The sequence below is a fragment of the Panthera pardus genome, unplaced genomic scaffold (assembly GCF_024362965.1).
Source record: "Panthera pardus isolate Hobbes unplaced genomic scaffold, ASM2436296v1 HiC_scaffold_12, whole genome shotgun sequence".
Classification (NCBI taxonomy): Eukaryota; Metazoa; Chordata; class Mammalia; order Carnivora; family Felidae; genus Panthera; species Panthera pardus.
In genome coordinates this window covers 15,857,157-15,872,004 of record NW_026526677.1, presented here as the reverse complement: position 1 = coordinate 15,872,004, position 14,848 = coordinate 15,857,157, and the positions used below count along the sequence as shown (strand labels likewise).

The window sequence follows — 14,848 nt, the reverse complement described above, 5'->3', positions numbered from 1 at the left end:
GGATTTGGGGGTTAGATCACCTATAAAATGATGCCAATATACCTTCTCCTCAAAAAATACAGCCACATTTTCTGGCAGCAAAATATTTCTGAATACTTTAGTATTATGGTACTTTTTTCTTTAAAAAAAAAAAAAGCTCTAAGCCCAACGTGGTGCTTGAACTCATGACCCCATGATCAAGAGTTCCATGTTCTACGGACTTGAGCCAGCCAGGCACTTCAGCATTAAGGTACTTAAATTATCAAAATTACTGATGTCATGTAAGTGCACAGAAAACAATATGGAACATGTCAAATTGTTAACAGTAGTTTTTAGTAACTGAAAGAAAAACATATAAGGAGTTCTTGAAATGAAAAGCCTTTACATGATATCTAAAAGCCTTTTATGACACCTAATTCCAAAAACAAAGATGTAATATGTTCAGGAAAACAGATTTCAATCACAATGCTTACCTGCAGCTATAGCTGACTGGCTGTAGAGGACTGGAGAACTACCAATGGTAGCTGATCTCTGAACTACTGCATTACTAATTTCTGTGGCTTTTCTTTTTATCGCTTTAGTGGAAGGAGAACTAGAGACGGCAGAATCAACTGAACTCTGAAACAGAAGAGAATCTAGTCAGTGGCTAAAAGCTCTAGTTAAACATCCTCTTTTAATATAAAACATGGTGTCAGTCATGCCCCAGTCACCAGAAACCCTTCGGAATGCCAAAGAGCATTTCTCACCTGGCTAGTTACAACTGTCGTTTGTGTGGAAGGTTTCAATGGAGTATCCTCCTCTGTTCCTGGGGCAGGAGGCTCTTCACTTCCCTCATCCTCCATCTCTACCTCCTGGATCTCACCATCTTCTACAGGAGGAGGGGGAGGGGGAGGGGGAGGAGGGGACTCTGGGGGTGGAGGTGGGGGTGGTGGCATTTCCAAAGGTAATGGAGGTTGAAGCACAGGCACATTCGACTGAAGGAGAGTCCAGAATGGAGTAAGTGGCATGAGTGATGAAGAAGAAACTTGGCCAGAAAAGGACTCTTTACAAAGAGAACCTATGAAAATAAATAGGAGTCAGGAAAAGGGCAAGACAAAAGCTCCATGGCTTACATTCACAACAATGTTCAACTGCCTAGTGAGACAACTGGACCTACAGGCATCTATTCTCTACACTCATACTACTGAAATATTAAGCAATTCAGTTCAAAAATGCTTCCATAGAAAGATAAATTTATGAACCCCACAGTTAGCACCTGCCCTAGCTGTTATATACTAGTGTGTTCTTTGGGCCCAGATTTATGGATAAATAAATGAAGTACATCACATCAATTCAATGAGAAATTTGGTCATTGAGCTTGAAGTTTCTTATTTCAAACATTCACAGTTTCAACATACACAACTAGAAGGGAATGCTCTGGGTCTTTATTTCAAAAAAGAAGAGGGGAGTAAATAATGTACATTTGTGATTCTGATTCCGTGTTATTTTATTTTTTAGCGAGTAGATAACTGATCATGGATGACCCAGAGAAGTACTCATTCAAAATACCTTTTATTAATCTGGGTTATTACTAAGTTTTAAAAATCCATTTGCAAGGTGGTCTTGTCAACTCTATCATTCCTTTGTACCTTTGTATGAATTATTTGCTAAACCACAGCAACACAAATCAAGGAAGGCATTTTTTTTTTATTTTTGTGATGAGAAAGGGAAATTTAGAAAAACAAATCTTCAAGGTAAAGGATAACAAAGGCACACACAAAAGAGGTATTTGAAGATGCAGAAGATCTGAAGTTGCTGAAGTCTGAGTTAAGAAATTATAGCTGAAAAGCTGCAGGATCAGCTTTCCTCAAATTCTGCAAAAGCCAGTTAATTACTGTCCTTTCTCTCCTGGGAAAAGTTTTAAAGGTTAGAGAAAATAGGAGGATATACTTACTTGTAGCCTTCCCCATCCCTCTTTATCGTCAATAGGGAAGTTTCACAATATATGGGACTATTAGATATATATCCCAGGAATGCTGAAGGGAATTTTCTCCCTAAAAATCATAGAATTTAGGAGTAGAAGAGACATGAGAAATCATCTAGTTCAACTCTCTGATTTCAAAGGTAATGAAACCCAGGAGGGAAATGACTTGCCCAAGATCATACAGCTCTCAATGACTAGGTCTGACTCCTAGTCTAGTGCTATTTTACCAAGAAGTCTTGGTGAAATACCAGGGATCTAACAGATTTAGAAATCACAGTTAAATAAATCTCAGTTTGGGGCACCTGGGTGGCTCAGTTGGTTAAGTGTCCCACCTTCGGCTCAGGTCATGAACTCACGGCTTGTGGGTTCAAGCCCCACATCAGGCTCTGTGCTGACAGCTGAGAGCCTGGAGCTTACTAAGGATTCTGTGTCTCCCTCTCTCTCTGCCCCTCCCTCCCCCGCTCATGCTCTGTCTCAAAAATAAACATTAAGAAAAAAAATTTTTTAATAGTACAAAAAATAAATCTCACTTTTCATGGAATAGAGATCTAAATGCAATCACCTGTTAAATTTCATGGTCAAAAGTGATGGTATAACCATATACCATAAACAAAAGTCTCTATGACAAGGATAAAACCCTTTATTTACTTGGCTTGAAGATACCACGCTGTTCTCAATAAGGTAAAACCTAAGCCATTATGAACCATTTGGCTTTTAGGATAGCTTTACTTTTTATGGAGCAGGTAAAAATATTACACAAAAGATTTTAAGAATAGGATTTACAAGGTTACTGTAATTATTCTGAGATGTTGCTTACTTAGCAAAGGAAAGGAGGACTGAAAGAAAAAATTCACCAGAAAACAAGAATGCAGTTTTCCAGCTAATAGACTTCAAAAGTCTCATTAACTTTTTATTTGGTCATATCTAATGTGAATTTATACACTGACCTTTAGATGAATAAAGTTTGGGTATGGCCAGGCAGTTTACTATGTTACATAATAATAGAACATCAAGATTACATCAGAACTAAGGTAATTAAGTACTGAGAATTAATAATTTATCAAACTTCCTTCTACTAAACCTTCAACAACATTTGGTAGGTAAATGCATAAGCTAAATTTTACATACTCTCGCCTAAAATCATAATGCAACACAGAAATGTTTATGATGGCAAAATGCTACTATGCAAAGCAACTCAAGGAAATACAGGTTCAAGGTTAAAAATGGGGTTTACAACCTCCAGCAAAGATAATCAGAATTAATTAAACTGTCAATAAGGAGATAAATTTAGCAGCAAACAAGGAGCATTTTTAGTTAATATTTGAATCCCATACTAAGTTTGCTCAAAACATAAAAGCTGTGTCTTAACACTGATAGCTTCCTTTAGCTTAAACACAAAGTTTGGATATTAATAGATATCCTTCTACACGATGCTTCTCTTCATTTCTAAATATAACCCAGTTGGTATATTTTGCCATTTAAGCGAACTTTCAAGTCTGAAATCCAAGGAGAGATTAAAAAACACAGTTTTGGGGGCACCTGGGTGGCTTAGTTGATTAAGTGGCCAACTTTGGCGCAGGTCATGATCTCCCTGTTCTTGAGTTGGAGCCCCACGTCAGGCTCTGTGCTGAGCTCAGAGCCTGGAGCCTGCTTTGGATTCTGTGTCCCCTCTCTCTGTCCCTGTCTCCCCCTCCCTCAAAAAAGAGTAAACTAAAAAAAAATTTTTTTTAGGATGGGACTAGAGTGTATTATGCTAAGTGACATTAGTCAGAGAAAGACAAATATCATGACTTCACACATATGTGGAATTTAAGATACAAAGCAGATGAACATAAGGGAAGCAAAAATATAAAAACAGGGAGGGGAACAAAACATAAGCGACCCTTAAATATAGAGAACAAACTGAGGGGTGCTGGAGGGGTTGTGGTGGGGGGATGGGCTAAATGGGCAAGGGGCATTAAGGAAGACACTTTTTGGGATGAGCACTGGGTGTTATATGTAAGGGACGAATCAATGGATTCCACTCCTGAAATCATTATTGCACTATATGCTAACTAACAACGTAAATTAAAAAAAAAATTAAAAACATAAAGGTAAACACAGCGTTTATTATATGCTAATAAATTTGAAAGTTACAGGCTTAGAATAAATAGTGTGGGGATACAAATTTTGCTTTTCAAGAACCTGTTTTTTTCTATTTCTAGGCAAGCTTCCCTTTACTGTTTTCCTGTATTTCTCCAAAGAGAAAATTTTTGCTTAGTATTCTGAACCAAGAGGCCAGTTTAGCAGTTACTGTATAAATAATAGTTCCATAGACTTTTGAAAAGCAGCTGAATTTAACCAAAGTGACAAAGCCTAGTAAGACAGACACAGTAGGTATCTTGAAATATCACTCATCTTTAGAGACAGGATGTTAAATTCAAACAATGAACGAAGACTGAAATGAACAGAAGTTTGAAACTTCCTTGCTCCCCACAGTGTAGTAATTTTTCTTATTTAAAACATGATTTTAACCACTACTGGGCTGACAAAGTGAATATACTAAACTTTCTTGACAGGCTTAAATAACCATCAGTATTGCTCTTCAATCCCAAAAACCTTAGTACAAGATCTGGGTTTTACTTAGATCAAGATTATCAAGTTTTAATGGCTCTCATTAAAGAGGCTTAAGAATATAAACAGTTTATCAGTGACTTTTTCCTACAGCATAATTGTTTTACTCAGATACGAATGTCTCAGTCTTCCTTTAACCAGACAGTACCCAACTTTATGTGTCTTCAACAAAGTGAGAAAATAATTCTAAGGTGTTCACAGAACACCTAAGAGTTGGTAATTCTAGAATACTCAGCTTTGTAACATACAAGAAAGGGACATTAGACAGCAGTCAGGAGTGGAATCTCCTATCCAGAACCACCATCAAGCCTTCACTGGACTAACTTCAGTTAACATGATAAAACTAACTTATTAGACATATCTATCATTACTACCAAAAGAATGAGGAAAGTAATCAAAAGAAAATCCCTTTGTGAAAATATTAAGACACCCTGTAACTCAGAAAATATATTTCTGAAATAGTAAGTAAAATAAAACCACCCTTTTGCTTCATGCAAAATTATCACTGCAGCCAAATGTGGCTTTTTGTTTAGTGATCTGATAACTGCCCCTAGGCTATTTTAGAAATTAAAAAATCATCTAACATGATCAGTTTCATTTGGTACATTATCAGAACTTTTTAATTGGGATCAGGGAGCAACAGAATACAAAACATCATTTTTCGTAAGCAGAGGACAAAAGAATTCAGCTGTCCACTCCCTATGTTACCAACAAATTCCATGCCTTTACCTTTAAATGTTTATTACTTTAAAAGCCAAATCACAGACTTCTGTTTCACGTACTGTCATTTTAACAAACAGCTACCAGTTTTTTAGAATGAAAAATCATAGCCTTGACTAGGCTTCACTATTCACTTATTTCTGTCATTCCAAGAATGGTGGATTTAGAGGGGCAAAAATGCATCTTCCAAGATGTGGAAATCAAGCCACTCCTCTTTAGAGGAGCTCCTATTAACTAAGGAGCTATGAAAGCCTTTTTAAAAACGTATACAACAAAATAAAGAGTGCCTGTGTGGCTCAGTCGGTTGAGTATCCAACTCTTGATTTTGGTAATGATCCATGGTCATAGGATCGAGCTCCATATCGAGCCCCCTGCTCAGGACAGAGCCTGCTTAAAATGCTCCCTTCCCCTCTGCCCCTCTCCCCCACACTCTCGAAAAATAAATACATAAGTAAAAATAAGTTAATGTATACAACAAAACTAAAGACCTCTAGGAGAATATCTACTGGGTTGAGCCATCCTGACTGTTTTATGCTAGAATATTGTTGGCAATTTCCAATGATTATTTTGCTTCCCTGAAATAATGGTCCTAGTTTCATACCATTTCTTCAGAATATTTTGATTTACAACAACCATACTTGTAAGAATAGTGGAGTGCAAAAATGAGGCTGCACTATCTACAGATTAAGTTTTCCACAGAAAGGGAAAACAAATCTATTATCACCCCACAAAGATATTGACAATTCAGCTACTAGCTCCTCAACATTAACATTCCTGTTAGTGGATACACGGCTTTGTGGCATGACAGAGTGGTTATAGGACAATCTTTTTGTTGTTGTTAGATCTAATTGGGTACATTAAATGATTCCTGAATCGGGAGCATCCTATCTAGAAAGCAGATGGAAGCTCCTATGGGACAATCTTTTAAAAATCAAAATATATTGGCTCATCATTTTATTTTTTAACAAAGTCTGATATTAATAGTCTGCTGATTTCTAAGCAGTCCCTGCCTTAGTTTTCTTCAGTATTAACTCTTGTATTTTTATGTTAAGCCACTATTTTTTAGCTAGAAATTTACGCTATGATTTGAATTACTTTCTTCTTTTATGGTACCAACTAACACAAATCTTTTTTTCTCCAAAAGTATTTCTCTCCAATTAATATAGGGTAAATTGTCCCACCTGTGGAATTCTCAGAAGATTCTGTAGAATTTGAATCAGTGCCAGTTTTGTCTTTCAAGGTCTGTTTAGGAAGAGTCTCGTCTCTACTTTCTTGTGCTTGGCTTTCTTCCTCTTCCTCCTCACCATCTGGGAACTCCCACTGAGACTCGCCCGACTGTTCGTTTACATAGAAATATCGTCTATGATCCCTAAATTACAAGAAAGAAAACACACGTTTTAAGACCCATTCTCCTACAAAGACACTTCCGTTTGGTCCTGTCCCAGGACAGCAGTCTGCTCTCACAGGGACGAACCTCTTCTTAATGGACTGCTATTCACAAAGGCAACAAAGAGCTTTGACAATTGAGGATGAAGAACCAAGGATAATTCAAAGCTATTTGCACTGCCAGCAGCTCTGTGAATACAGCCCTGAGCCCTCACTCCAACAGATGACTTAGAAAACACCTCTCACATTTTGTTTTGTTTTTTGCCAATGTTTAACAGGGTTTCAAGTTTCATTAACGAAGGGACTCAATCTCCTAGAACACTAATTTCCCTTCCAAAGAAGAGAACAACGAAGTTTGCGAAAGGTGACTCTTCCCCTCTTGGACCGTGGAATTCACATTTCATACTCTTGATATCAAACACAGTGAAAGCTAAAGAGAGGGAGAGGATCTGGGAGCTGAAAAATAAAAGAGCAAAGATTTCAAATAACGAAAAAAAAAATCAAGAAAAGCCAAATATAAAAAGAAATGTTTTCATCTGACCTGCTGGCAGAAGATAGTAATCTTGTTCTTCATTCACATCTTCTGGCACGAAGCTTTCCTTAACTTCACCGAGGTTAATCAGGAGTAGTTGCTTCCAGAGGTCCTGTAAAGCGCACAGAGCTCTCGCATGCGCTTAACCCCCAAGCCCGCCCTACTCCGTGCAACAACACTCTGGAGAGTAAAAACCAGCTTTGTCCATCTTGGGAAAAAATCCGTTACATGGAACACTTTAAACATTGCTTTTTGTTTCTCCGTGTGGCTGGCCCAAACTGTAAGTGCTTGCGGTGCTCTGCCTGCCCAGCACCGCTAACTGCAGCTGCTCTCAGTCTCCGGACAGGCTGTCATGTCGTCAGGTGGTGGTGATCACAAATCATGTCTGAGATGTCAAAGGTGAAAGGTGAAAAGGGGAGAAGAGTGCGTACCTGTCCCAGTGGCAGGACCAGCCTTTAGGAGTGGCGTTTATTTCATACTGTTTTAGTTGTTCTGCTGCATCCTGAAGTTTTCGTTTAAGGTAGTTCCCATTAAGAGCCCCTTCCCTCCAGTCTGCAATCCGAGTCTAGAATCAACAAACAGAGAAATAAGTTAAAAGGCTTACTGTTACATCAGAAGACAGAAATAAAAGGGACAGGTCTTCTGGTCCACAACTGTACTGCTATACTCTCACAAAAGGAAAGTAGGCCCAAAACGCACAGAAATACTGTCTTAATTTCATATAAAATATTGTTTGCTCTACACAGTTCTGAAAAACAAGATTGGACCTTAGTACATTTTTATACTGCCAGCTCTCCGGTATCTGTGAAAATGAGTAGCAGTTTTGTTTTTCTCCTTTGGACTATATTAATTCCCTAGCAATTTTAGTTTTTGGTAGAGAGTTCATTTGGTTCAGTAATCAAAAGCAAAGGTTCAATACTTAGGGAGGTAAGCTTCCTACAGGAGTTCCTTACTGAATCCTGCTCTACCATGTTGTAAACTATTCAGGTTACAAAAGGACTCCAAACTTTTATTTTTAGTTTGATGTGAATCTGTTATTAGGCTCATTGTGTTATTTAATGCATTCATTCATTCATTTATTTATTTATTTTACATGCAAGTTAGTTAGTATATACTGCAATAATGATTTCAGGAGTAAAATCCAGTGGTTCATCCCTTACATGTAACACCCAGTGCTCATCCCAACAAATGTCTTCCTTAATGCCCCTTGCCCATTTATAGCCCATCCCCCCACCCACAACCCCTCCAGCAACCCTGTTTGTTCTCTATATTTAAGGGTCTCTTATGTTTTGTCCCTGTCCCCATTTTTATATTATTTTTGTTTCCCTTCCCATATGTTCACCTGCTTTGTATCTTAAATTCCACATATGCGTGAAGTCATATATTTGTCTTTCTCTAATTTCACTTAGCATAGACTCTAGTTCCATCTGCACTGTTGCAAATGCCAAGATTTCATTGTTTCTGATTGCTAATATTCCATTGTATACAGATACCACATCTTCTTTATCCATTCATCTGTCAATGGACATTTGGGCTCTTTCCATAATCTGGCTAGTGTTAACAGTGCTACCATAAACATTGGGGCACATGTGCCCCCTTTGAATCAGCATTTTTGTATAAAAAAATATTTTTTAAACATAAAATAGAATATATGCCTACTGAAGGTGGTATCCCCACACATAAAATCTTAGTATTTATCTTCATAGTTACGTTTTGCTTTAGCTAATACACAGTTTTGTTTCCTGGGTTAGTCGTTCAGATTTGCACCAATGTTAAAAATTTTAATTTAGGATTAAAAAAATAAGATAAATGCCTTACACATAGAGCATTTTACTCAAAGACCAACTATACATAAATGCCTAAATTACCTCAGTCTGTAAGAGCAGCACATGAAAGTTGGAGATGGACTGTCTATTAATGCCTAGGAATTCAAATTTACTTGTCAGGGTATTTGCCAGTTCTCCAATCTGAAACTGTAATGTAGGAAAGAAAGAGAAAAATAAAATTGAATCAGCAACATTTTTCTGTATTATGTAAACTATTTTGTTCTTAAACATACTAAAAAAAAGGGTCTGCCTAGAAACAGCCCTTCTTAAATAGTTGCATCTGAACAGTCATGAAAATAACTCTAGTTATTTCTAGTTATGTAGAAAACTCTAATTTATGTTAAAATACTTCACATAACAAGTGATAAATAAGGACAAGCCTAGAGAAATTGAATGTATACTTTGAGACAATATAGAATTCAACAGGTGAAAATAGATATTAAATGATGTAACTCCCAATAGTGTCCAAACTATCATTTAATTATTACTAAGTGCTTTTATCAGCTACGCACTGAACAAAATTAATTCTCCCAGTCCCTTTCACATGGTTGTACACTAGCCAGTGACTGGATAAACTCTTTCGAGTCAAAAGAATGTACTATGTGATTTTTCCAACAGACCATCCTTAAATAGCCACATATTTATATGGTCCAATTCTCTTGACATCAGGCTAGAAATAAAATTGGAACCGAGTTAGGCTTTATGTAAAGAGAAGTACACGCAGAAATTAAATTTGTGACTTTTAGTCTCTTCAGTACTTCCAAACTACAGGAGCCTACATTGATACACTATTATTGCTTTCCAATGAAGGCTTAAATTTCATTTATTCATATTTTGTTTATTTACTTATGAGAGAGAGGAGAGAACATGGGCACGTGCGCATGGGTGGGGCAAAGAGAGGGAGACAGAGAATCTGAAGTGGCCTCTGTGCTTACAGCAGAAGACCTGATGTGGCGTTGAAACCCATAAACCATCAGATCATGACCTGAGCAGAAGTCGAACACTTACCCAACTGAGCCACCTAGTTGCCCCTGAAGGCATAACTTTTATTTAATTTTTTTTTTAATGTTTATTTATTTTTGAGACAGAGAGAGACAGAGTGTGAGTGGGGGAGGGGCAGAGACAGAGGGAGACACAGAATCCAAAACAGGCTCCAGGCTCTGAGCTGTCAGCACAGAGCCCAATGCGGGGCTCGAACCCACGAACCGTGAGATCATGACCTGAGCCGAAGTCGGATGCTTAACCGACTGAGCCACTCAGGCGCCCCAGAAGGCGTAACTTTTAAAAGAAAGCAATTAAAGCATTTAGAATTTATTTTTAGGTAATTTCTCTACATCAAGTCAGTCTTCTAACTCAGTGTTACAGCCTGAAATATGACCTTTTCACATAACTAAATAAATGACTTATATTTGGAGATAGCAAAGATTACTTTCAGTACTTGCTAACAAAGAATGTAGTTTAACAGTTGCCCAATTTAAAAATATTTGTCCGGGTGCCTGGGTGATTCAATCAGTTAAGCATCCAACTCCTGACTTCTGTTCAGGTCATGATCTCACAGTTTGTGGGATCAACTCCTGCCTTGGGCTCTGCCCTGCCAGTGTGCAGCCTGCTTGGGATTCTCTCTCCCTCTGTGCCCCTCCCCTGCTCATGCACACACTCATTCTCAAAAGAAAACAAACTTTAAAAATATCTATTTGTCAGGGCGCCTGAGTGGCTCAGTTGGTTAAGCCTCCAACTTTGGCTCAGGTCATGATCTCATGGTCCATGAGTTTGAGCCCTGTATCAGGCTCTCTGCTGTCAGCACAGAGCCCACTTCGGATCCTCTGTCCCCCCTCTCTACCCCTCCTCTTCTTGGACGCTCTCTCGCTCTCAAAAATAAACATTAAAAATATTTTTTTAAAAATTTGTCAAGCCATGTTAAATACATACTTTCAAATCTTGTTCTTCTTCTTTAGGTGCTGTTGGTACTTTTGTCTTCTCTGGAGATTCTTCGACTTCCATCTCTTTGTCTGAATTTTCATCTATTTTTTCTGAAGTGTCAGCACCAATTACTACAAAAGAAAACATGTAAAATTAATTCAAAAGGAATACTAATATAGTACATCACGTAACTTTTCTTACTTCTATAGCAGCGATATCTGAAAAAAAATTTTAGTTCTTTTTCCTTTGCCTGTTTTCTTTATTAAATAAACCGTAATGACTTATCCACCTGTCTTTAAAAAGCCAAAAAACCTTATCCTCTATAATCCCCTTTCTTAAAATGTCTATAAATAACAATCTGTTTTACCACATTACCCTGTAGTCTTTAGTTTCCCTTTCACATTCATCTATTTTATCTTTTCTAATCTATTCCAGGATACCATTACTTCAATTACTTATAAAAGCTAGGTTATCAAACCTGGGATACATAAAGTTTCTTCACAATATGAGTTTTGAAAAAAAGGGTTTCACTATCACAGCAGCATTAATTTTAAACTACCTGATAAACTCCTTTCTAAACTGGTTAAGACCTGTAGACAATCTATATCGGACCAAACTACTCTTCTGCTTGGTGATGTCTCTTAGTGGGAATCTTCGAAAGAGAACAGGTTTACCATCAACTTAAATGGAGTAAAAGACACAAACTGTTATGTTTGCTTACCACCTCTCTGTTATGTTTGCTTACCACCTAGATGTGTGCTTATCAAACTAGTCCGCATACAGGATATAAATCATTCTGTCATGAGGCTATCAAGTGATTTAAGAAATAACTAAATTTAAATACTTTTTCTTGACTCTGGTTAATCTTTGATGTAAAGAATAATGTGACTTTTAACATCACTTTCAATAACTTTTATTGGCCTAAAAGTTTATATTAAGTACTTAATCTTATCATATAATGGCCTTGCTCTTATTAATATTCCTTCTGCGTTTTCAAATTGTTTGAAACCGGGGCACCTGAGTGGCTCAGTCGGTTGGGCGTCTGACTTCAGCTCAGGTCATGATCTCACAGTTTGTGGGTTTGAGCCCCGCATCAGGCTCTGTGCTGACAGCTCAGAGCCTGGAGCCTACTTCCTATTCTGTGTCTCCTTCTTTCCCTGCCCCTCCCCCACTTGTGCTCTATCAAAAATAAATGTAAAAATAAAAAAAAATTTAAAAAAAATTGTTTGAAACCAAATCTCTCCCCCCCCCACTTACCAGTTTGTAATTCATTTGTATATTAGACATCTTACATTTGCTGGCAGGTAAAAGACTTTAACAATTTAAAGCACTACTAGTGCTCTAAGACTTTTGCCTATTTCAAAGGGCAATTAGATAGGATCTATATACCCCTGGACCTAATAATATTATATCACTAGGAATCTATACTATAATGTCACTAAAATCTGCATAAAGATATATATACCAAGATGTTTATTACAACATTGTTTTTATTGTGAAGTACTGTATGTATATAATAAATATAAAGAATGAAATGAGAACTCAAGTAACCACAACCCAGCTTAGTGGAAAACTATCACAGGCACTTCTAAAGTTCACAGTGCCTCTGCCATCACATCCACATCAAACGTGATCTCTACCCTTGTGGTTTAAGTGCCTTCCTCTAGTTCCATCATGGAAAGATCTTTAAGCACAATATTTTTTACGATTTTCCAACTTACATACAGAGAATACAAACATATGTGTTCTCCTGTAGCTTTTTAAATTCAACACTATTGTTTCTTAGATTCATTTTAATGCATATTAACTGTAGACCATTGACCTTTTTTCATGGTTGCTTAGTATTCAATTGCAAGAACACACCACAATTTATCCATTCTACCCTGGATGGACACTTGAATGGCTTGCTGGTATTACCTAATAATACAACTACAGTATTACTTTTAAAAGTGAAACATGGACACAACTCAAATGTTCACTGATGAAGAAGAGTTAAACGAAAATATCTTTTGTACTTGGCGGTTAAAAACAGTAATTTTACACTTTAAGTATGTTTAACAATCCACATGGTTAATCTCATCTATGGCAAAAATTACACATGCACATGTACAGATTACACATATACACACAACCACAAATGAATACAGCGGAAAAGGTCTGGAAAGATATAGGTAAAGGACAGAGAAAATGGACTTCAGAGGTAAGGAATGCAAATCGGGAAAAGATGAAGGGGGACTTTAAGATTTTCACTTCATATTCTTCTATATGATTGAAAAAAAATCTCGAACAAGGATGTCTGCATTTACTTATTACTGTGTTTTTGTTTATTTATCGTATTTTGACCATAACCCATAAAAGTATCTTTTGTTAAGTACACCAAACTAAGGTCTAGTGCTCAAATCTTACTGCTAATTTTCCACTAAAGAATCAGGGTCAAATGGAGATTAAGATATTAGTTCTATTAACAGATTGGAAAGATGCAGCAGGGTCTCTACTACATTACCCTGAATAGAGATAAGTTGGGTCCTCATGAAAAGACTAATCTATCTAAACAAAAAACCAGAGAGAGAGCAGAGAGGAGGCTGGGCTTGGCAGAGGTAGTCCTTGCCTGCCTTGCTTACAAACAGAAACAGTGAGCTAATGAGAGCTCATGGACTTAATACAGATAAGGCAGTGGACACCTGGGTGGCTCAGTGGGTTAAGCGTCTGACTTCAGCTCAGGTCATGATCTCCCAGTTCGTGAGTTCGAGCCCCACACTGGGCTCTGTGCTAACAGCTCAGAGCCTGGAGCCTGCTTCAGATTCTGTGTCTCCCTCTCTTTGTCCCTCCCTTGCTTGTCCTACTCTCTCTCTCTCTCTCAAAAATAAATGAATAAAATGTTTTAAAAAAATACAGATAAGGCAGTTACTGTACCAAGATTTTTAAAAAGGGAGTGAATCTTGCTTTTCTGTTTTTGAGGGAGAGGTAGTCCCCAATCAGTAGTGAATCCCCAACCAAAGCTCCTGGAAAGGGAGCTTCCTTTCACTTCTCTACTTTTCACAGAGCAGTTAAAGAAGTGAAAGGAAGCTCCCTTTCCAGCACTTCCATAAAAGGATGCAAGTGCTACCTCCTTCTTGCTGAAAAGGGAACAAAACACAAAACAAAACAAAAAAAGGCTAAGGATTTCCCCTTTGTATCTTTCAACTCTGCAAATTTAACGTAAAACACAAATTACCAGTTTCCCCATTTTCTGGAGTCTCTCGTCCAGTTTTGCTAGAACTCCGGCTGGTAGATTCTGGACTGGTAGCTCGAACAAACATCTTCCATTTCCCCCTTTTAGACATAAGTCTACGCATTCCATCTTGAGACGCTGGCTGGCTGATGTCAGAACATGGACTAGACCCTGACACACTACCATCTCCTTCCTCCAAGGCTCGTAACTCTGCCTACAATGAACATGACAACAAAGTTAGAGTGTTATTACCTGTTCGTCAACACTTAAGCATCTTTGAGACCAAGAATGATAACTGTGCATTATCAGAATTAAAATCCTTTGAGGACAGAAGTATTTAATACATTTTTTCCATCAGCGCCAAGCATTATGCTCGTTACTCAGCAAACACTTATTCATGATTGTAGTTAACAAATACCAGTTTGAAAGGGAAAAGGTTCTAGAGATTCACTGAGACAAAGTTTCTAGTACATGAACACAATAGATAGAGTCTAACGTAGCTTGTCCCTGATAGCTTTAAATTTTTCAAAAGTGGAAAAGCTTAAAGGAGATATTGCCGTTATAACACCTGTTACATTTCTGATTCATACTCCAAACAGCAGACAAAACTGTTTCAAGAAAAATCAGGGCAGGGGCACCTGGGTGGTTCGGTCGGTTAAGTGTCTGACTCTTGGTTTTGGCTCAGATCATGATCTCGT

General features: G+C 37.6%; 1 protein-coding gene across 2 annotated transcripts in view; it reads right to left on the bottom strand.

Annotated features, from left to right (window-relative positions):
• FNBP4 (formin binding protein 4) overlaps positions 1-14,848 on the bottom strand; it is a 44,647-nt gene that overhangs the window by 13,289 nt on the left and 16,510 nt on the right. For both annotated transcript variants that reach the window (XM_019412450.2, XM_019412451.2), the window contains exons 8-14: positions 14,154-14,364; positions 10,949-11,070; positions 9,062-9,166; positions 7,625-7,758; positions 6,457-6,644; positions 726-1,036; positions 453-597 (exon numbers count right to left, since the gene is read on the bottom strand). In XM_019412450.2, coding sequence (XP_019267995.2) covers positions 453-597; positions 726-1,036; positions 6,457-6,644; positions 7,625-7,758; positions 9,062-9,166; positions 10,949-11,070; positions 14,154-14,364 — 1,216 coding nt within the window. The remainder of the gene's footprint in view (positions 1-452; positions 598-725; positions 1,037-6,456; positions 6,645-7,624; positions 7,759-9,061; positions 9,167-10,948; positions 11,071-14,153; positions 14,365-14,848) is intronic.